Below are 23252 nucleotides of genomic sequence, written 5' to 3' on the forward strand. Positions count from 1 at the left end.
TCTATGTTCGATACAGGATACAGGATGCTTGGGGCTGGTACACAGGGAAGATCCAGAGAGATGATATGGGGTGGGAGGTGGGAGAGGGGTTCAGGATTGGGAACTCAGGTACACCCATGGTGGATTCATGTCAATGTATGGCAAAACCAATACAGTACTGTAAAGCAAAATAAAGTAAAAATAAAAAAAAAAAAAAAAAGAAACTCTGTTCCTAACTCTGCTCCGAGCAGACCCAAGACTGAACTCCCGCCTCCTCTCATTTAAAACTAAACAAGCCCCTCCACCTCCCAAGAAATGCTCACTGAGGCTGGCTTTTATGGCCCTATGATTTATTTTTATGCCAACAATTGTTTCATATCTAAGAGCATCCTAAATTATTCATGCATTACCCACATTAAAAGTGTCCTTTAAAAACTAGTACTACTGAGGCTTTTGTCTGACCCTCAGCTCCTTTCATTTTCCTAAGGATACAACATGTGGCCTTTTCAGGGCTGGGGGTAGTGAATCTGTACTTTGATGTCTATGAGGACAAGAATTAGAAAAATGAGGGTTCAGCTAATAAAGGAAGGGAAGAAAAGGGAGAAGATTTTTAGCCTCCCAGGGCTACAGTCCTTCAGTCTCTGTGTAATCCCCCAAATTTGGAAAAGTTGATGTTCTGCTAAGAATTTATCAGGACCCAGGTGACTTCTAAACGCTCTGTTCACAGTGATCATCCAGGTTCCGGATCACTGCCAGTTATAGCCCCATATCACCAGGTAGTAAACGCACCCACAGAACTTAGAAGGAAGGGCCTCTGTGGCAGAACTGGGTTAGGCGGGCTGACTGGTTGACCCTCTACCTGTCAGTCATGAAGACAGAGAAGACAGCGCCAACCACCGAGGGGTGCTGCTGCCCCCAGGTAACACCGGCTTGTGGCCGTGACAGTGAGAAGTGTCAGAAAACCCAGTCATGCTCACTTGAGTAACAGGACTCCAGAGAAGCAAAAATAAGCTTATTCAAAGTGCCTGCACATCTAGAGTAATAGCGCCCTGGTGCTAAGCGTACTCGGGTGAGACTGCTAACTTGGCACTCACTAATCACTATCACACTCATGTCATGAGAAGAAGCAGGAGGAAAGATTTTTTTTCCCCAAAGCCATATTCAGTCAATTTCAGCCTTCAATTCAGCTCTTTTGACTCGTTCTTAGACAAAAATGTCCTTCACCTGCTAATCGGTAAGACCAGCTGTGTCTCCACACACTTCCCACCCAACCTCCTGCTTTAAAATGAAGTCACTGCTCGGTTTAAAACCTTCTGGTGACTTCCATCACCCTTGGATTAAAGTCCAAGCCACTGCCTGCTTCTCTGCCTCACAGGACGCTGTCCCTCCCCTCCTTGCTCTGCGGCCACACTGGTCTCTCTGTAGCTCAAAACACAAGCATCACCCCAGCCCTCCTTGGGGCTTGGCATTGTGCCTTGCTCTGCCTGCAGCACACTCCCCATTTAGAATAGGGTCCCCAGGCCAACTCGTTTCTCTCACACACAGCTTTATGGCTGTCATAAACGATCATTCGTGTCTCCCCACAACAGAAATGGAGAAGGATTTTATCTGCCTTAATCTCTGTGTGTCTTTAGTATGTAAAGCAGTGCCTGGCCCATAGTAAGTCCTCAAAAGATATCTGTAAAATAAAATGACTGAATCTGTTTTTGTGCGTAAAAATGAAACCAGTGACTCCATCACTAAGGATGGACTGAGCTGACCTTCTGCCCAAAGGCAGACTGTGCTGAGCTATCATCCTCTGCTGGAGGGTTCCTGAGAACCAATGGTCCACTTTTGCTAAGAGTCCACATCAGAGCTAGGGGGGCAATATGAAAGAATGGGACAGAAAAATCAGATCTGCCTCATACGGAGATTAAACCCAAGACATCTCCATCTAATCTTGTAATGCACCACAATAGGGAAATCAGGACTGTGTTTTTAACATTGCTATTTTCTTTAAATTCTGTATTGCCCACCAAAGCCAAAGAATCTTTTGGTTGCTTTTCTCACAAGTGAAAATAAAATTAGCAGAGAGATAACAAAGTGAAGCTACATGCTGCAGAACAGCCTTCACTTTTTCTGGGAAAGGTGTCAGAGGTGCTCCACGTACCTGTCATGAGGAAAAGGAGTCCAGCCACGTGCTGGGTCAGGCTTTCCTCCCAGAAGAAGCTGACTGTGGCCACAATGCAGCCACAAAGCAGGACAGCCACAGCCATGCCCAGGAAGCCAGCAGTGATTCTTCTTAAATCTAATCTCAAATACAAACATTCAAAATAATAAGAAGGAGAATTATTGAAAATTAGAGAATCAAGAGCTCTGTATACACTGTGAAAATTAATAAGTTGCATGGATAGGCATAGCGTCTACAGGGCCAAGGTGATTTAGGAAATAAACTTCACAGGCATTTAGTAAGAGGACAGATGGGGTATAATGAATTGAGGTATCAGCATCTGCCTTCTCTAAATCCACGGAAAAGTCCATACCAAGTAGAACACAGACCAGAGGACACCAGGGCAAACAAGGGCTATAGATAATGAGTTACTTAACAAACTAAGAGTTTGTTTGCAAACAAACAAGGTTGTACTGAACAAACTGAAGAAGGTTTGCAAAAGAACTTTACTATCCTTCAAAGAGCAACAGAAACCTAGGTCACCACCAATTGCAGTGACTGTAATTAATTTGACTTTGGGGAAAAGGTCTAAAAGGTAAGCTACAGTGAAACATGGTTTTACCTGTGCACCAAGGATGCCAATTATTTTATTTTTTAAGTTATATTTCCTCCTGCCTATTTTCAAAAAGAATTTGAGAAAGTGAAAGCAGTCGTACCTAAAATGGGACCCAAGATGTACATATAAGACATCTGCTCATAAAGGCCCTCTCCCCTTAAACACAGGTCCTGCAACCCATGCATCACAGTAGTCAGGTTAAGGAAGGGCTGTTTTCATGGCCAAGCCCACTGTATATGCAACTGTCAAGTTTGGCCTATCACAAAACCACCAATGGTTGTGATCACTGGGCCAGGAACCCATCCCCTCCCACCTTCTGGGCCATAACCAAGAGACGGACTGACTTCATGTACTTTGGTGCACTGGGCTTCCCTGGTGGCTCAGATGGTAAAGAATCTACCTGCAATACAGGAGAGCCAGGTTCAAACCCTGGGTCAGGAAGATGCTCTGGGGAAGGGAATAGTAACTCATATTCTTGCCTAGAGAATTCCATGGACGGTGGAGCTTGATGGGCTATAGTCCACATGGTTGCAAAGAATCCGAATGGCTGCGCAATGAACACTTTGAATACTCTGATTGCCCACCCTCCTGTTATTTTCTTTTTCTATTTTCCTCTCTCTTTTTAAATGTGAATGAAGATACTTTTTAAAATTGTGGCTAAATTTCTCTGATCCCTCTTAAAGCAATAGATCCCAAACATAATGCTGACCCTGAGACCAGTCAACAGTCCTGGGCAAGGTGGATCATGCGCACCTATGCATATACAGAGCCCAGACAATAGGCACGCCCTGCTGCATGAATGTGGGCTGCTCTGCAAAGGTGCCCAGGCAGACACCACCTCACTGTGTGTCCCTGAGGCTCCCGGGCAACTCAGGGTGGTGTATACAGGGTGAATTATTGTAGCTTCCAGTCTTGACCTTGTCACACATGGTTCATCCCTTTCTTTCAAAAGAATTTCTTATTTCCAGCTCAGAGCATCTATACTGAATCAGGGCATTGCAGCCTAGAAGGGAAGGTGTATACATCAAAGAGCTAGGGGTCACAGACACAGTTCATTTAAAGGGGCTGTTTAATATTACAGTGTAGGTCATTTGATGCCATCATAGCTCAGCCACCATAATCTCACAACCTCCTAAATTCCCTGTGATTCAAGTTTTATTTTCTATGGCCATTAAAACGTATACACACAAGGTTCAGATATAATCCACATGTGATTCACATTAGTACCAGACATGTTAAGCTTATCTGGTAAACATGGTACAGATCACCAAGGGTGACTGTCTTGGAAAGAGTCACACCTGAGACTGCCGAAAGCATCTTTCCATGAGAACCTCAAAGAGGATTAGGAGGACAATGCTCAACATGGTCTTGCTGGGCGAGTAAAGAGATAAGGTTTTTTTCAGGACCCTGTAATGATTTTTTCTCACTTAAAACCAATGACCATGTGGCTCTCTGGATAGATAATTAAGGCAAAGAACCCCAAACATGCTCAAAAGTAATTATAAGAACATTTAGATAAGGCTCTGACTAAGGTCTGTTGAGAAATGACCATTAAGGTCAGCCAGCCAAAAATAATTTTCAGGAATTTTCAGGTTTATTAAGAAATAAACAACATTTAAGCCAAGGACTTTCCAAGTTCTAAATGTGCCAATCACAATATTTATAATATTATACCACTGCTGTGGGCAGTATCTTAAGAGCTTCCATTTATGTACTTGAGATTCAAAATAGAGCCCTTTGCTCTGCAGAGAGATTTTACTTTGCAAAATTAAACTCTGCCTTTGTAGTGACTTTGGTCACCAAACAAGATCACTGAGGTCCTTGCACTGATTGCATTGGAAATGACAATGTCAACCTCTGACTGGGGTAAACACTAAAAAGAATTAGGCCTAGTATTTTTTTGCTTTCCTGTATTAGCTGTCCCTAGGCAATGTGAATCAATAGTTTGCAGGTAAATATCAGTTTTATTTGGTGTCACGCTGCACGATCCTTTCTAGACTTTCACATTTTCCTGACAGTAACAAAAGAGTTCCTGCCATCAAGATGTGGAGGTAACAGACACCTTCTGAGAAAATTATAACATACACTCAGTAAAAATATTTGAGCAGAAACACCAAGGTCTGAGACAGAAACAGCAACTAAAATGAATATTGGATAAGCAAAACAAAAATAAGAGCACCTAAGGAATAATCTGGCCACTTCATGCAAAGAGTTGACTCAGACTCTGATGCTGGGAGGGATTGGGGGGAGGAGGAGAAGGGGATGACAGAGGATGAGATGGCTGGATGGCATCATTGACTCGATGGACGTGAGTCTGAGTGAACTCCGGGAGTTGGTGATAGACAGGGAGGCCTGGCGTGCTGCGATTCATGGGGTTGCAAAGAGTTGGACACGACTGAGCGACTGAACTGAACTGAACTGAAGGTATAATCTCCTGGGCTCATTGAGACAATTGCCAGATCAGGGCCTTGTACCCCATGACTTGGTAAAGGAAACACCCAGGATGTGGCTTGTATACAGATGCCACCAGGACAGACAAGCTCGCTGCACTGTCTCCCAGAGCCCCACGCCTGACTCTCACACGTCCGATCTGCAAACAAGCGGTGACCTTGGCATGGTGAGATGACCCTCTAAGTCTCTGCCCAAGTCAGATGGGGCCCAGAGGCCCACGCAGGATCAGCACAACATCTTTCAGTCCAGATCTGAAACGGCTGGTGGGAATGCTTTTTGTTCGGAAAGACACCGCTTTCCCTCTGACCCCTTCCCGGAAATACTCACGAAGCAGGTGCCATTCATCTTGCTGGATTGTCTTGGTCAAATTGAAAGGGATGTTTCGCAAGCGGATTGGCTGAGAAAAGTGGTACTTGATGGCTGTACATCGCTGTGCAATACCTTGAAGGAAATAAGAAATGTGAGCTACTAGTTTGTTCATTTGTAGAATTCTGGAAACTGAAGGCAGGATACTGCATCCTAAACTGGCTTGAAGGGACAAGGAAGAAGAATCTATTGGTTACTCTCATTAATAGAGACAAGTCAAAGCAGTAAAAACCCAAAACATGAAATAGTTTTTGAAATCACGTTTCTACTTTTGAATGTATTAAATTTGATAAGAATCTAAACTCCCTTAATTGTTTTTTCAACATTGAATTTGTGTTAATTAAACACAAAACTCCTCAAGGAGAAATGGCCTAGAAGTATACAGAGGATTGGGAGAAATCATCTTGGAATGTTAACACAGATAAATTTCATGCATCCAAATATGATCCAACCTCAAACTCTCAAATGGGCTGCATCAAAAAGTACATGAGGAAGTGTGTTATTTGTAAACCAGAAGACATTTTTCCATAAAGAGCCTTCCACATGATGGTTTAAGTGGTAATTAGGTCTCCAGACAACCCACAAGAGCCTAACTAGCCCTAGAGTAGCTGAAGTAACTCCTTAATACAAATTTTACTGATCTGAATTTGAGGTCCTAAGAGAAAGGGTAACATTAAAAGGAGAAAGAAACGTGTTTCCTCCCTTTCTGGTTGTTTGCATAATATTTTGAAAGGGGCAAATACCCACTACTTTATCTAGCAACTTCTTCTATAGTCCCTTCCAATCTATGCTTTTATTGCATAGATTAACACAGGCCTATTTTTCCCCTAAAATTTGCTGGATCCAACAAAAGTATCTATCTTCCTTTCAAAAAGTAAAATAAAACAAAACGTTGTTCTTTCCTTGTAAATCACCGTGATCAGTTGTTTGGATAAATGCAAACTGATTAGATTAATTTTTAAAGAGCTGTGAGTAAATGTTAATCCTTTAACTCAGGCAGCTGTTAAAAAATATTCTCATAGATGCACATAAATCTCTAATTGGTAGACTTTGAGTAAATGTAATAATAAAGTGAAATTTTTTTAAAGATCAGACATTGAAAAGGGAGATTAATATTTGAGCATAGTTAATATCATGAGTCAGTTAGCCCCTGATATGAAGGCACTTACAGGGTCATCTAAGTTTCTCAGTCATTAGTGTACATAAGAATCACCTGGGGAGATAGTTTAACATGCAGACCCTGGACCTCACCAAAGATATTCTGAATCAAAAGATTTGGGACGGAGCCACAAACCTGACTTTTAACAAACATCCCGAGTAATTCTGATACAGGCAGCTGAAAAATACTACCCAAGACTATCTCTGCTTTTTGGAAGCTTATTTTTCTTTTCCTTATGAAACCACAGATTCTCCAAAAAGCTCAAAAGTGAGACTGAAGTTGCTCAGTCGTGACCGACTCTTTGCGACCCCTTGGACTAGTAGCCTAACAGGCTCCTCCCTCCATGGGATTCTCCAGGCAAGAGTACTGGAGTGGGGTGCCATTTCCTTCTCCAAGGAAATAAAAACTCAAAGCTCCCTTTTATTTTTCTCTTTGGTAGTGAGGTCTATAAGCCATATAAGTTCAGTGTTTATATATGTTATGGTAAGCAGGAACTGAAGGGCTAAAGCAGAGTTGAACGACATGCCCCAACACACACACACTGCCCATCAGCAAAGACTGGGAACTTATTGATTCTAGGCGGTTAAGGACATTTCCGTATAGTCATTAGCTTCCCACTAAGCTAGTCAAGCAGAGACTTTAGGGCCTACATATGACAAAGGATACAGACTTCACAGAATTAGTTCAGTAGAGTCACTAAAAATAAAAAATAATTTAAAAAATTGACACAAAAAACAATAACAAACTCAGAGCAGGAGGAAGAATCTAATTTCCAGAATTGCTATATAATTTTAAACACCCAGTTTCAATTAAAAAGTACAAAGCAAACACAGAAAAGGAACATATCACACGCACATTGGAAAAAAAAGGTCAGTCAATAGAAACTATCACTGAAGAGGCCCAGACACTGCATTTACCTAACCAAGACTTCACAGTTCAAGGCTTTGTTTCTCGGGTTTTGTTTTCTGTTTTTAACACACCGCCAAACAGGTGAGATCTTAGTTCCCCAACCATGGATTGAACCCCTGACCCCTGCAGTGGAAAAGCGGAGTCTTAACCACTGGACCACCAGGGAAGTCCCTAACCAAGACTTTAAATCAAATGTTCTAAATATGTTAAAAGAATTAAAGGAAACCATGTCCAAGGAACTAAAGGCAAGTGTGAGAATGATGTCTCACCAAATAGAGAATATCAGTAAAGCAATGAAATGTATGAAAAGAAAAATAAATAGAAATTCAAAAGTTGAAAAGTATAATAACTGAAATTTAAAAATTTATTAGAGGGGCTCAACAAAGTTTTGAGCAGGCAGGAAAAATAATCAGTCAACTTAAAGATAGATCAATTGAATTATCCAGTCTGAGGAATATAATGGGAGTTCCAGAAAGGAGGAGAGGAAAAAGGGACAAAAAGAATATTTGAAGAGATAATTGTCAAAAATTTTCCAAATTTGATGAAAAAATGAATCTATACATCTAAGAAGTTTGATGAAGTAAAAAAAGGACAAACTCATATTCAGATACACCATCATCAAACTGTTGAAAGCCAAAGATGGAGACTCTTGAAAACTACAAGAAAAAAAGCAATGTATCATATGTAAGGACTCCTCAAAAGATTAGAAACGGATTTCTCATTAGAAACCATGGAGGTCAGAGGGAGTGGAATGACATATTCAACACACTGAAAGAAAGATTGTCAACCAAGAATTTTAAATGCAGCAAAGTTATCCTTCAGGAATGAACAGAAAATGAAGACATTTCCAGTTAAACAAAAACAGAGAATGTGTCACTAGCAGACCTGCTCTATAAGAAATAGTAAAGGAAGTCCTTCAGGGTGAATGAAATAACAGTAACTGAATCCACATGGAGAAACAAGCAAACAAAAACATCTGCAATGTTACAAAACAGGGAAACATAAATGGAATTACCTTAAATATAAATAGACCAAACATTCCAACAAAATCAGAGATTGCATTATAGGTAAAACAACATGCTCCAACTATGTGATACCCACTGCTGCTGCTGCTGCTGCTGCTAAGTCGCTTCAGTCGTGTCCAACTCTGTGCGACCCCATAGACGGCAGCCCACCAGGCTCCCCCGTCCCTGGGATTCTCCAGGCAAGAACCCTGGAGTGGGTTGCCATTTCCTTCTCCAATGCATGAAAGGGAAAAGTGAAAGTGAAGTCGCTCAGTCGTGTCCGACTCTTAGCAACCCCATGGACTGCAGCCTTCCAGGCTCCTCCAACCATGGGATTTTTCCAGGCAAGAGTGCTGGAGTGGGGTGCCATTGCCTTCTCCAGTAATACTGACTAGAAACACACTTTAGATTCAAAGACACAAGCAGATTGGAAGTAAAAGATGGAAAAAAATACACCATGAAAATAGTCACTGAAAGAGAGATGGAATAGCTATCAGTTCAGTTCAGTCGCTCAGTCGTGTCCGACTCTTTGCGACCCCATGAATCACAGCACGCCAGGCCTCCCTGTTCATCACCAACTCCCGGAGTTCACTCAGACTCTATACTAATATCAAAAAAATTAGACTTTAAGACATAAACTGTTACTAGAGACAAAGAAAGACATTTTATAATGATAAAAGGGTCAACTCACTAAGAAGATATAACAACTTTAAACACATTTTATCTGCTTACCAACAAAGCCCCAAAATACTCAAAAAAACTGACAAAATTAAAGAAAGAAATAGACAATTCAACAATAATAGTTGGAGACTTTAGCACCCCACTTTCAATAATGGTAGAACAGCGGAGAGTCAAGAAATAAACAGAAGGTTTGAACAACACTATAAACCAACTACAGGCATCTATAGAACACTCCACCAAGCAGCAGAATACATGTAATTTTCAAGTGTACACTTCCCACCATACACCATATTTTATGTGATAAAATAAATCTCAATGCATTTAAAAGTCATACAAAGTATGTTCTCTGACTGCAATATAGTGAAATTGGAAATCAATAACTGAAGGAAATTTTGGAAATTCAGAAATTTGTGGAAATTAAGTAACACTCCTAAACAATGAATGAGTCAAAAAGAAATAACAAGGAAAGTTTAAAAACACTTTGAGATTAATGAAAACAAAATCACAATATGTGGGAATCTATGAAATGCAGCTTGGAGAAGGCAATGGCAACCCGCCCCAGTGATCTTGCCTGGAGAACCCCAGTGGAGCCTGGTGGGCTGCAGTCCATGGGGTTGCTAAGAGTCGGACACGACTGAGCGACTTCACTTTCACTTTTCCCTTTCATGCATTGGAGAAGGCAATGGCAACCCACTCCAGGGTTCTTGCCTGGAGAACCCCAGGGGCGGCAGAGCCTGGTGGGCTGCCATCTATGGGGTCGCACAGAGTCAGACACGACTGAAGTGACTTAGCAGCAGCAGCAGCATGAGATGCAGCTAAAGCAGTGCTTAGAGGGAATTTACACCTGTAAATGCCTACATTAAAAGAGAAAGCCTCAACTCAGCAGCCTGACTTTCTATCTGAAGAACTAAAAAGAGAACAGACTAAACCCAAAGCAGGAAAGATTACATAATTAGGGTAGACTTAAATTTAGTAGAGACTAGAAAAATGAGGAAAGTTTTTTTAAAAAATTGATTCTTTGAAAAGATTAATAAAATTGACAAATCCTTATCTAGACCATTCAAGGCAAAAGGAGAGAAGACTTGAGTTACTACATTCAGGAATGAACCAGAAGACATCACTTTACAAAAACAAAAAATGGCAACAAGAGAATACTGTGAAAAAATTACATGTCAACAAATTAGATACTACAGATTATATGAGAACTTCCTAGAGAGACACAAATGACCAAAACTCACTCAAGAAGAAACAGAATATGTAAACAGATCAATATCAACTAAAGAGCCTGAGTTAGTTATCAACTTAGTTAAAAAAAAAAAAATTCCCACAAAGGAAAGTCCAGAACCAAAGAGCTTCACTGGTGAACTTTACCAAATGTTTAAAGAAGAATTAACCATGTTTCATAAACTCTTAAAAAAAAAAAAAAAGAGGAGGGAACAATTCCCAAATCATTAGATGAGGCCAGTTTTGCCCTGATACAAAAAAAAAAAGGCATCACAAGAAAAGAATATTACAAAACATTTCTTATGACTATGTAGTCAAAAGTCCTTAATAAAGTATTGCTGCTGCTGCTGCTAAGTCGCTTCAGTCATGTCCGACTCTGTGCGACCCCACAGATAGCAGCCCACCAGGCTCCGCTGTCTCTGGGATTCTCCAGGCAAGAACACTGGAGTGGGTTGCCATTTCCTTCTCCAACAATAAAGTACTAGCAAACTGAATTCACCAACATATAAAAAGGATAGAACATCATGACCAAATGCAATTTATGCCAGGATGGTAAGGTTGGTTCAACATAAGAAGATGAATTGAGATAATATGCCTTATCGATAGAATGAAGTGCAGAAACCACCTCATAGATGAAAAAAAAAAAAGCATTTGTCAAAAATCATTTGATACCAATTCTCATAAGAACTAGATATAAAATAGGTATTATTAATTCCATTAGATAGGAAGGAAAATCTGATGCTCACAAAGTAACTAGACCAAAGCAATAATACAAAGTACAAAGCAATAACCAAATTTTAACTTATATGATGTCACCCAAACTTTGCATAATGCTCACTCAGAAAAGTTAGGAATCCTGACTCTTTTAGAAATGTTTCTTAATTCTGTGGGTAGTGAGACCTGTAGTCAGTTTGTTTTCATGGAAAGGCATTTTATTTTAAACACAGGAGTGTATACATGTTAATCCCAAACTCCCAATCTATCCTTTCCTCTCACCCTTCCCCGCTGGTAATCATAAATTCAAGAACTGTAGTTATTAAATGAACTGTCAGTTTGAAGTGAAAAACAAATTTTTCAGTTTAGTACAAGCATATGCTCTTTTGGAAACAAACCTGATACCGAAATTGAGGCTTCTGTCTGTACATTTTCCATACCTTTCAACACACATTATTCAGAGACTGGATTGGCTCATGGTTGACTCAGTGGCTTCACCCTTCCTGCATCTCACAGAAGCTGCTAAGGCCAGATAAGGGGTTGGACTGGGAAGAAATTCTCTCAGACTCAGAGGGCTGGCCTTCTACCAACTCCTGTGCTAAGAAAATGTTTGGTCCCTTGCTAAACATCATTACTAATACTCTCAGAGCCCATTTCCTCCTCCATCCCTGCTGGAAATGGGTGTGATCCCAGGGGGCAGAGGCAGTAGCAGAAAGGAGGCGGGCAGCCAGCCCAGCGTTCTGCTCCCCACACGTGCCAGGGATGAGGTAAGCACTGCACACGCAACCAAATTACCTTCCTTTCCCCAGGAGGCTTCCAGGCTAAATTTAAACTGCCGAGAACTCTGAAATGAGAAGAAAAAAGAAGTGGGGAGAGTGACACGGTCTGAATGGAGCATCTAAAATCCCAAAGATTAGGAGTATAGTGGGGAACCCAGAGCAACTTCCTCGAGTTTGCAAGAAAATGCTCTACAGCCTGGGAGTTACACTCCCTTGAAAGATTATTCGAGATTTCAGGCAGAAGTGGGAGTAAAGATGGAGAAAGGACAGATCAGCAGTAGGGTCAGAGGCCTGCCATTAGCTCTTTTATATCCTTTAAACATTTGTTCCACCATCACAGCAGAAAGTCAAATCGATTTGAAAAGGAAAATATATTATTAAGTTCTGATTTCCTATAGCACACACGTAAAACTGACAAATGAAACTTTATGAAAATCAAACAGGAAAAAAATCTGTAGTTGCTTGATGGTTTGCTAAAGACAAATTAAAGTTCTTTTGATAAAAAGACAAGAATACATATATACATAGAGGGTGGTCAAGATAGAAGTTCCATGAGATATATTGAAGAGTGATACTGTGAAAATCCACAAGGAGGCATCCGATGCAAATTTTTTCAAAGCCATGCATGCAAACTTTGAAATTAACTGGCTTTCCGGGCTTAGAGAGCAATGAATCTGGTTCTCTGGAAAGGAACACAAAAAGCATGAGATCATAGCACCAGATGGCATCACACAATGGGGGGAAGAGACACTCAGGGGGTTGAAAAGAACAACTCGTGGTCTATATTTAGTGATTAATTAGCTTCTTAAAGGGCCAACAGAGCCACTCTAATGATGAGATAAACCACAGAATAAGATATATAGACTATGCTGCACAAGGGTTAAAACTGGGGCTTAGGGGCTGGTGAATTTCTGTTGTTTCTGATGCTTAAGAGAAATGAATCAAATTCTGAGCTAAGTTACAGAAACTCACACTCTAGGTTAAATGACAGGGAAAAGTGAGAAACAGCAGAGGATGCTGTAAAAAATCATCAATCAATGACGAGGCAGTACATGCAGTGGCTGAAGGCCTTGTGGTCAGCCAGACTCAGACTTGAACCCCAGCTGTACGATTTTGGGCAAATTACTTAACCTCTCTGAGACTCAGTTCCCTCATCTGTAAAAGAGTGGGAACAATGGCAGATACTTCACGGGGTTATTGAGAGAAACAGAGATGTAGCACAGGATGTGGCCCACTCTCCGGCTCAGTAAACATCAGCACTGGATTATGAGTTATCTCTCGGCATCTGCCCGTGTTCACCACCAGAACAATCAGACACACTGGGAGTCTGAACCCTAAATGAGCATCACACATCAACCCAAATGCACAGAGAAATACACACACTCATGAAACACCTGACTGTGCAATGGTCTAACCAGTGGCTCTCCTGTTTCCTCTCCTCCTTCACCACCTCTCAAGACTCCTATCGAATCTTCACTTCACACCTGAACAGCTAGCTGGCTAACTGGCCACTCTGCCACTATTTCCCCACCTTCCACCCCACCCTGCATGCCACTCTTAGATAAACCTGCTGTGCGAAGGTGTGGGGCCTCTGGAGCCTTAGGTGTCCATCTGTAAGGTAGGATACGAAAACCTTTATGATTGCTGCTATATCCACCTGTCTTTCACAGTATCATGAACTTAATATGTTTCTTTAAATTGATAACTCTACCAAAGCCTTTGACTGTGTGGATCACAAGAAACTGTGGAAAATTCTTCGAGATGGGAATACCACACCACCTGACCTGCCTCTTGAGAAACCTATATGCAGGTCAGGAAGCAACAGTTAGAACTGGACATGGAAAAACAGAATGGTTCCAAATAGGAAAAGGAGTACGTCAAGACTGTATATTGTCACCCTGCTTATTCAACTTATATGCAGAGTACATCATGAGAAACACTGGGCTGGAAGAAGTACAAGCTGGAATCAAGATTGCCGGGAGAAATATCAATAACCTCAGATATGCAGATGACACCACCCATATGGCAGAAAGTGAAGAAGAACTAAAGAGCCTCTTGATGAAAGTGAAAGAGAGAGTGAAAAAGTTGGTTTAAAGCTCAACATTCAGAAAACTAAGATCATAACATCCAGTCCCATCACTTCATAGGAAATAGATGGAGAAACAGTGAAAACAGTGTCAGACTTTATTTTTGGGGGCTCCAAAATCACTGCAGATGGTGATTGCAGCCATGAAATTAAAAGACGCTTACTCCTTGGAAAGAAAGTTATAACAAACCTAGACAGCATATTAAAAAGCAGAGACATTACTTTTTCAACAAAGGTCCCATCTAGTCAAGGCTATGGTTTTTCCAGTAGTCATGTATGGATGTGAGAGTTGGACTATAAAGAAAACTGAGCACTGAAGAATTGATGCTTTTGAACTGTGGTGTTGGAGAAGATTCTTGAGAGTCCCTTGGACTGCAAGGAGATCCAACCAGTCCATCCTAAAGTCCTGGGTGTTCACGGGAAGGACTGATGTTGAAGCTGAAATTCCAATACTTTGACCACCTGATGCTAAGAGCCAACTAATTTGAAAAGACTCTGATGCTGGGAAAGATAGAGGGCAGGAGGAGAAGGGGACAACAGAGGATGAGATGGTTGGATGGCATCAGTGACTCAATAGACATGGGTTTGGGCGGACTCCGCAATAGAAATGGGTTTGGGTGGACTCCGGGAGTTGGTGATGGACAGGGCGGCCTGGCGTGCTATAGTTCATGGGGTCACAGAGAGTCGGACATGACTGAGTGACTGAACTGAACTGGGACACAGTTTTACTTGCCATCCTGTAACATTGTATTTGTTTTAGAATTCTATATTTATTTGAAAACAAGGTGCCTTGCACAAGGTAGGTGCCACATAATTGTATAATGAATAGCTTTAAAGCTGTGCCAATGTAGCAGCTTCCACATTTAGGCAAACAGAAGATAAGAACATTTCTAGGGCACTCTGAGAGCAATATGCTCAGCATTTTCACTGTCCAACTCTGTCTTGTTCCTTCTGAGACCATACCATCAGCTTCCCCCTGAGTCAAGCGCAGGTTACAAGCCCCTACCTTCTATCCCTGACCCCCAGCTCACTTACCTGTAACTGGTCCCCACTGGCTCCCCCCACCCCTCCCAGACATGTCCCATCTCTTCCTATACCTCCAACCTTCCCCTTAGAACAACCCACAACCTACTAAGCCCTCAAGGCTCAAAGTCTTCATTCAAAAAGTCTTCTCTGAGCACATGGCCCATGCAGCTCACCCCCTTCTCTGGCTATATTTTGATGTTCAAGGCTGAGCCACACAATCTGGCTCTAATTACTCAGTCTTTATTTCCTAGCAAATCAGCAAGTCTGCCTCCCTCGAAAATCTGAAATTCCTTAAGGGCCAGACTGTGACTTCCCTTCTGGGTCTGTGACGTTTAAGAGGGACGTCAGCCACAGCTGTTGACGAATGCAGTATAACTGATACTTCGGGTCCTCTAGCAGGTGAAAGGGCTGGTGAACAGTGTGCGTGGCTTCCTAAAACATTGCAAAAGCAACTTGGAATTCCAAAACTGGCCCACGGGCAGAAAAGAACTCTTTCCCCACCAGCTCTGCCTGCACACATCCCAGGTTAAAAGGAAGGATCAACTGTGGGGTCACAGGGCAGGGTGGCCACCATGTTCCTACCTAAGAGATTTAATTTCAGGGGAAGTCAGGTGCTAAGCAGAAAAAAGGAAAGGGTTTCCTCATCACCTCCTTGAATCACCATGAACAGCTCTCACTTAGATAAATAAACTAAGTACAGTAAGCCTAGTAGCTTAAAGCTGATTTTTAAGCCTAAAATGACCAAAACCAGTCCTGAAGGGCAAACCCATCATGAAGGGTCCAGAACTGAAGGGAAAAAGATATAAAATCAGTAAACCTATAGTGTTGCTGTCCGGTAGAAATGGAACACAAGCACATAAATAATTTTAAAATTTCTAATAGTCACATTGTAAAAATAAACAGGGGATATTAATTTTAATATATTTTAACAAGCAATCAAGATTTTGAAAATTATGAATGAGATATCTGACGTGCTTTGTTTTTACACCAAGTCTTCAAAACCTGGTGTTTGTTTTCTCTTATGGCACATCTCCTTTTGGAAGTCTCCTTTCAAGTGCCCGCAAGTCTCGTGTGGCTGGTGCCTCTTGCACTGGAGAGAGGAAGTTTCCAGATGAAGGTGAATAAGACTCTGTAAAAGCAACTAAGGGCAAGAAGGTTGGATACTGGAAGTGCCTGAAAGGTGTGAACGTTATTCTTTGCTGAGACTCTTTCTCTACAATATACTAGCTTGTTCTACTATAATTACTTAGTAATACTAGTGGAGAATCAATTTTTAGCAGTGTGGAATTGTCTTTGTGTTCACTCTGTTGGAGCCAGACAGCCTGGATTTGTATTCTGGCTTCACCACTCACTAGCTATGTGCCCTTGGCCAGTTACTTAACCTCTCTGGGCATCAGTTTCTTCCGTTGTAATATATAGACAATGACAGTTCATCTATCTCACAGAGGATTAAATATATAGTACTTATACAATACTCATGTAATATTATTAGTACACTTATTATTACTATTGTTAATACTACTACTGTTACTACTTCTACTGCTGCTATTTTGAACAAACCCAGACAGCCATACTATTAAAGGTAAGATGCAGGTGAGTTCCTTGAACTGTGGTAAACACATGATCTCTGGGGTTCAATGCCAGAGGGATGGTTCAATGCTGAGTCTGATGGATTCAACCTACTGCAGAGATACTGAACGTTAACACAGGAAATTTTTTTTTTAAAGGACAGTGGAGAAAACTGCTGGGGGCCAGCGTAAGGAATTCCGCCCATGGCAAAGGTCATGAGGAAGGAGGCTTGGCATACGCAAAGGCGTGATCAAGCCTCAGGAAACCCCCTGTTCCCGAGCATCTAACCCCAAAACCAGAGTCTGTTTTATGCTCTCACCTACACCTCTGACTTTACGGGGGGCTCTCCCCCATAACCGTTTCTCTCGGAGATGCAGCTCCAAGGCAATAAAAATTCTTGGGCGTGACAAGAGTGTTTCAGCTTACGGACTCCTCTGAAGGTTATCTAGCCCACCTGTATAGGTTCGTCTGGCCACATGTGATTGTTTACAGCCTCCCAATCTGAGAGGCACGAGATGTTTTAGACTTACTAAAGGCAAATTCTCTTGTGGAGTTAGAAATTATTAGTATGATGGGTTGGTTAGGAATTCTATTGGTGAAGGGTTTTTCATTTGTTGTGTCAATAATTGCTGCTAATTTCCTGCTCTGGGTGGGACAAGGATGTCTCAGGTCAAACCTCTCTGCTGACAGACTAGCTTGTGTGACAGGATTATCCATACTCCTGCCACATGATTGTTTACTACCTCTCAACCATAAACAGCACAGAGTTTTGGAGTATTTTGTGAGTCTTAATTAGCATAGGGCTTTTTCTTCTTGTTGAGTAAATGATTGCCGCCAGGCCTCCATATCCTTAGGCACCTGGGAATATATTAATCAATATATTTGGAATATAGCAAAGGAAATATAGTAGTTTTTGATGTTAGCAATACTAGACTTTTTGAGTTAATGGATTTTCTCTTTTGTAATAGATCACTGTACTTTGTTATAAATCACTGTGTCCTTGCTATGTAAAAATGTAACTTTATCATATCTTAAGACTAAACAGATCTTAAGAGGAGCATTGGTGAAAGGATTTTCATTTGTTAGGCTGATGTTTGCTGCTAAATCTCCATGTTCCCTACCCTTATAATGAATATAACTAGCATATAGGAAGAAATAAGTATTAACCTTTAAACATATAGGAAGAAATAAGTATTAACCTTTAAGACTAATCATGTTAACCTTGGGTTAAATAAATTCCTTTCTTGATTGTAACTCACTACACCCTCACCCTATAGGAATGTAACTTTATTTGGAGGGTGGTGCCTGGTTTAAGAAAAAAACACACTTGGAAGAAATAAGTTTTTTGGTTATCAGAAAGAAAGGATCATAAAATGTCAGCAGGTCTCACTCATGGCCAGAAGATGATGTACCTTTTTTAATACATTTATGTGAAGTACCTGATTTTGATAAAGGTCAGGACTGCTGACCCCCACGTGACTCTGTATTCATCCCTATGTGTAACAAAAGGTATATAAGCAAACCCCAAAATAAAGAAATCGGATCAGTTTCCGGAAAGACTGATTCCCCCATGTCGCTTCTTTCTTGCTCCCATTTTCCTGGCTGAATTCCCATCTGGGGCATGGATGCTATTCCACGTAATCCAAGTTATTCAGCCTCTTTTTCTCCACTAATATTCCTACTACACTATCCATTTCTAATCTCTCTATATCTGTGATTAAATATGTATTTTTCCAAAGACGCCGACTCCGTCCCCCCACCTTCAAATCACCCTGGATCCACCGGGGCTGGACCCCGGCAGAAAACCAGAAATAATACTGGTCAAACAGGCCCAGTCCTGTGTAAAGGTGGACACCATCACTGGGTTAGGGTTATGACTGGTCTGCTGAATTTGACTCTCCTTTAGTTATGTTGCTGGGTCTAAAACATAATGAAACATTTAAAACTTGCAAACCAGGGATTCTGTTTTGAACCATCATGGCACACCATTAGAGACGTATCTGGTGGCTTGGGGATTTACGATTAGAGGCTGAAGAGAGGATGTGATTTTCTGTGGCTTATGGGGGGTGTTAGCCCAGCTGGACACTCTCTACCGCTCTCTCTTTCTCCCTTCCTCCCTCCCTCCCGCCCTCTTCCCTTCCCTCCCCTACCCGCTCTCTCTAGCAGGATATGAGAGAACTGAAATGTAGAGACAGGTCCTGGCCTCTTTTTTTCCATCTCAGAGGTGCCAGTATGGGAAACAGGGGAGTGATTACACCACTGGAGAGAAGGCAGATGCACTAGTAACCGACACCCGCTCCCTCGCCCTATTCCCTGAGCCCCGGCTCACGTGAAACCAAATACAGCCATCAGCTAGTGGATCCAGGGGCATTGCACACTGTGGCATTTTCCCTTCCCCCCACAGGGGATACCATGTTGCAGGGACAGGCCAACAGTCATTTCTAGTTACTCCTGCTCTGGTCACAACACGCTGACCTCAAAGAGATATATACACTCTGGACAATAGCTGTCTTAATAGTACCTGGGTCTGTTGTTAATACCTACTTGAAGTTAAAATCTCCTGGACTCAAGAAGGCAACCAAACAGTCAGTGTGGGAAGCACATAAAGCTGTCTTCCCCAGGACTTCTTCAATTCACGTGAATGTCAATGAGTATATATTTTTTAATCAGAAGGTTAAACCCTTATCCTCTAAATATTGGGAGACACTTGGGAATGTGCGGTTTTTTGTGTGTGCATTTAATCTATGTGTATAAGAAGCAATATGCGCAGTACTGTGCTCAGTCACTTCAGTCATGTCCGACTCTTTGTGACCCTATGGACTGTAGCCTGCCAGGCCCCTCTGTCGATGGGATTCTCCAGGCAAGAATACTGGAGTCGGTTGCCATTCCCTTCTCCAGGGGATCTTCCCAACCCCGGGATCCATCTCCTGCTCTCCTTCGTCTCTGCATTGCAGGCTGATTCTTTACCTGCTGAGCCACCTGGGAAGCCCCACAAAGAAGCTGCATGCAAGAGCGCAAACTAGATCAGCTTTGGAACCAGCACGTTGTGTAATTTAAACAATACGCTTGCCTACCCTGAGCCTCCATTTCATTTGTAGAGCAGAGGTGATACAATCTCATAGAACTGTTGATGAGGGTCAAACAAGGTCACATATATGGAGTGTTCTAACACTCCCTAGCCCATAACTGATGCTTCATAAAGGCCAGTGTCCATTCACACCCCTCTCTTCCCACCCTCTTCATAAGCAGGACCGTTACAGGGTGAGTCCTGACCTGAGAGATGGCAGGAATTTCATCCTCATCTCCAGCATTTGGGGAAAAAAAAATACTGGCTCTGTGTCAGTCACTACCTTTTGCCATCAAGAGTCAATCACCTCATCATTTGTTCTTTATTTCATTTGCTCATTCATTCAACATTCATTTAGCAAGTGCCCTTTAGATGGAGAACCTGCTTTCTGAATCTAGAACATGGTTCCACAAAAACTGAAAACTAACAATATCAAACCAAACTACAACTCTAAAATGGGAGAAGGGGGAGAGAGTGGAGGATGAACGGGGAGAGAGAGGGAGCAATCTCCCACCTGCCACATATGAAGTATGAATATGAAGCAGCTCAGTCGTGTCCGACTCTTTGCGAGCCCGTGGACTGTAGCCTACCAGGCTCCTTCCTCCATGGGATTCTCCAGGCAAGAATACTGGAGTGGGTTGCCATTTCCTTCTCCAGGGGATCTTCCCTAACCAGGGATCAAACCGGGGTCTCACGCATTGCAGGCAGATGCTTTAACCTCTGAGCCACCAGGGAAGCCCAATGACCTGCCACATGACGACCTATAATACTGATGGCTTTAGCAATTCCCCAACTACTCAAAAAAGAGCAACTTTCTGGAGAAAAGCTGCCTCCTGTAGAGTGGGTTGGCAGTGTCCCAGGGCAAATTATCCTTAAAAACAATACACTCTTGGCCCTTTCCAGGTGCCTTCATAGAATTCTTCAAATTCTACACTTTCAAAACTTTGTTTCCTCCATAAAGATAAGCCCTGGATCGAGCTGAATTGACTAACTGCTACTATACATGGAGATGAGGAAAGCAATGTTTGGTAGAGCTAATTTATGAAAATATAGACAAGAGCAATAGCTCTGCTGAGACCGTGAAAAAAATCTAAACATATTTACTATCATGAACAATGTTCTCGTGTCCCCTTCACCAGATGGGCTGCTGGATTTATGCTGGGATGTGTCACAGACACACATCATGATAAATGGAAACTAGGAGCCCCTTTAAAACCACCCTTAGGATCTCAAGAGAGAGCCTGTTCTATTGCTGGCTTGATAACTGACAGGGTTGTACTCTTGGGCTTTCATAGATGATTGAAATCAATTTCAAAAAACCATATAAACTATTTTAAAACAATATCTTCAACTTTTTCTAAGTAAAGATCAAGGCTAAGTACTTGGATGTAATCTCACAAATGACAGAATGATCTCTGTTCCTTTCCAAGGCAAACAATTCAATATCACAGTAACCCAAGTCTATGCCCCAACTAGTAACACTGAAGAAGCTGAGGTTGAACACTTCTATGAAGACCTACAAGACCTTTTAGAACTCACACCCAAAAAAGATTTCCTTTTCATTACAGGGGATTGGAATGCAAAAGTAGGAAGTCAAGAAACACCTGGAGTAACAGGCAAATTTGGCCTTGGAGTACAGATTGAAGCAGGGCAAAGGCTAACACAGTTCTGCCAAGAGAACACACTGGTCATAGTAAGCACTCTCTTCCAACAACACAAGAGAAGACGCTACACATGGATGTCACCAGACGGTCAACACCGAAATCAGATTGATTATATTCTTTGCAGCCAAAGATGGAGAAGCTCTATACAGTCAGCAAAAACAAGACCGGGAGCTGACTGTGGCTCAGATCATGAACTCCTTATTGCCAAATTCAGACTTAAATTGAAGAAAGTGGGGAAAACCACTAGACCATTGAGGTATGACCTAAATCAAATCCCTTATGATTATACAGTGGAAGTGAGAAATAGATTTAAGGGACTTGATCTGATAGACAAAGTGTCTGATGAACTACGGACGGAGGTTCGTGACATTGTACAGGAGACAGGGATCAAGACCATCCCCATGAAAAAGAAATGCAAAAAAGCAAAATGGCTGTCTGAGGAGGCCTTACAAATAGCTGTGAAAAGAAGGGAAGCAAAAAGCAAAGGAGAAAAGGAAAGATATACCCATTTGAATGCAGAGTTCCAAAGAATAGCAAGGAGAGAATAAGAAAGCCTTCCTCAGTGATCAATGCAAAGAAATAGAGGAAAACAACAGAATGGGAAAGACTAGAGATCTCTTAAAGGAAATTAGAGATACCAAGAAATATTTCATGCAAAGATGATCTCGCTAAAGGACAGAAATGGTATGGACCTAACAGAAGCAGAAGATATTAAGAGGTGGCAAGAATACACAGAAGAACTGTACAAAAAAGATCTTCATGACCCAGATAATCACAATGGTGTGATCACTCACCTAGAGCCAGACATCCTGGAATGTGAAGTCAAGTGGGCCTTAGGAAGCACCACTATGAACAAAGCTAGTGGAGGTGATAGAATTCCAGCAGAGCTATTTCAAATCCTGAGAGATGATGCTGTGAAAGTGCTGCACTCAATATGCCAGCAAATTTGGACAACTCAGCAGTGGCCATAGGACTGGAAAAGGACTGCATTCCAATCCCAAAGAAAGGCAATACCAAAGAACGCTCAAACTACCACACAATCGCACTCATCTCACACGCTAGTAAAGTAATGCTCAAAATTCTCCAAGCCAGGCTTCAGCAGTATGTGAACCGTGAACAGATGTTCAAGCTGGTTTTAGAAAAGGCAGAGGAACCACAGATCAAATTGACAACATCCGCTGGATTATAGAAAAGCAAGAGAGTTCCAGGAAAACATCTGTTTCTGCTTTCTTGACTATGCCAAAGGCTTTGACTGTGTGGATCACAATAAACTGTGGAAAATTCTGAAAGAGATGGGAATACCAGACCACCTGACCTGCCTCTTGAGAAACCTGTATGCAGGTCAGGAAGCAACAGTTAGAACTGGACATGGAACAACAGACTGGTTCCAAATAGGAAAAGGAGTATGTCAAGGCTGTATATTGTCACCTTGCTTATTTAACTTCTATGCAGAGTACATCATGAGAAACACTGGGCTGGAAGAAGCACAAGCTGGAATCAAGATTGCCGGGAGAAATATCAATAACCTCAGATATGCAGATGACACCACCCTTATGGCAGAAAGTGAAGAGGAGCTAAAAAGCCTCTTGATGAAAGTGAAAGAGGAGAGTGAAAAAGTTGGCTTAAAGCTCAACATTCAGAAAACCAAGATCATGGCATCCGGTCCTGTCACTTCATGGCAAATAGATGGAGGAACATTGGAAACAAGAGACTGACTTTATTTTTGGGGGCTCCAAAATCACTGCAGATGGTGACTGCAGCCATGAAATTAAAAGACGCTTAGTCCTTGGAAGGAAAGTTATGACCAAC

General features: G+C 41.8%; 1 protein-coding gene across 1 annotated transcript in view; it reads right to left on the reverse strand.

Annotated features, from left to right (window-relative positions):
- The window catches only part of TMEM178A (transmembrane protein 178A), a 58844-nt gene that overhangs the window by 9142 nt on the left and 26450 nt on the right, over window positions 1-23252 (reverse strand). The window contains exons 2-3 of the mRNA XM_068987602.1: window positions 5523-5636; window positions 2129-2266 (exon numbers count right to left, since the gene is read on the reverse strand). Of these exons, the coding sequence (XP_068843703.1) occupies window positions 2129-2266; window positions 5523-5636 (252 nt within the window). The remainder of the gene's footprint in view (window positions 1-2128; window positions 2267-5522; window positions 5637-23252) is intronic.

Source organism: Capricornis sumatraensis, chromosome 1 (genome assembly GCF_032405125.1).
Source record: "Capricornis sumatraensis isolate serow.1 chromosome 1, serow.2, whole genome shotgun sequence".
Lineage (NCBI taxonomy): Eukaryota > Metazoa > Chordata > Mammalia > Artiodactyla > Bovidae > Capricornis > Capricornis sumatraensis.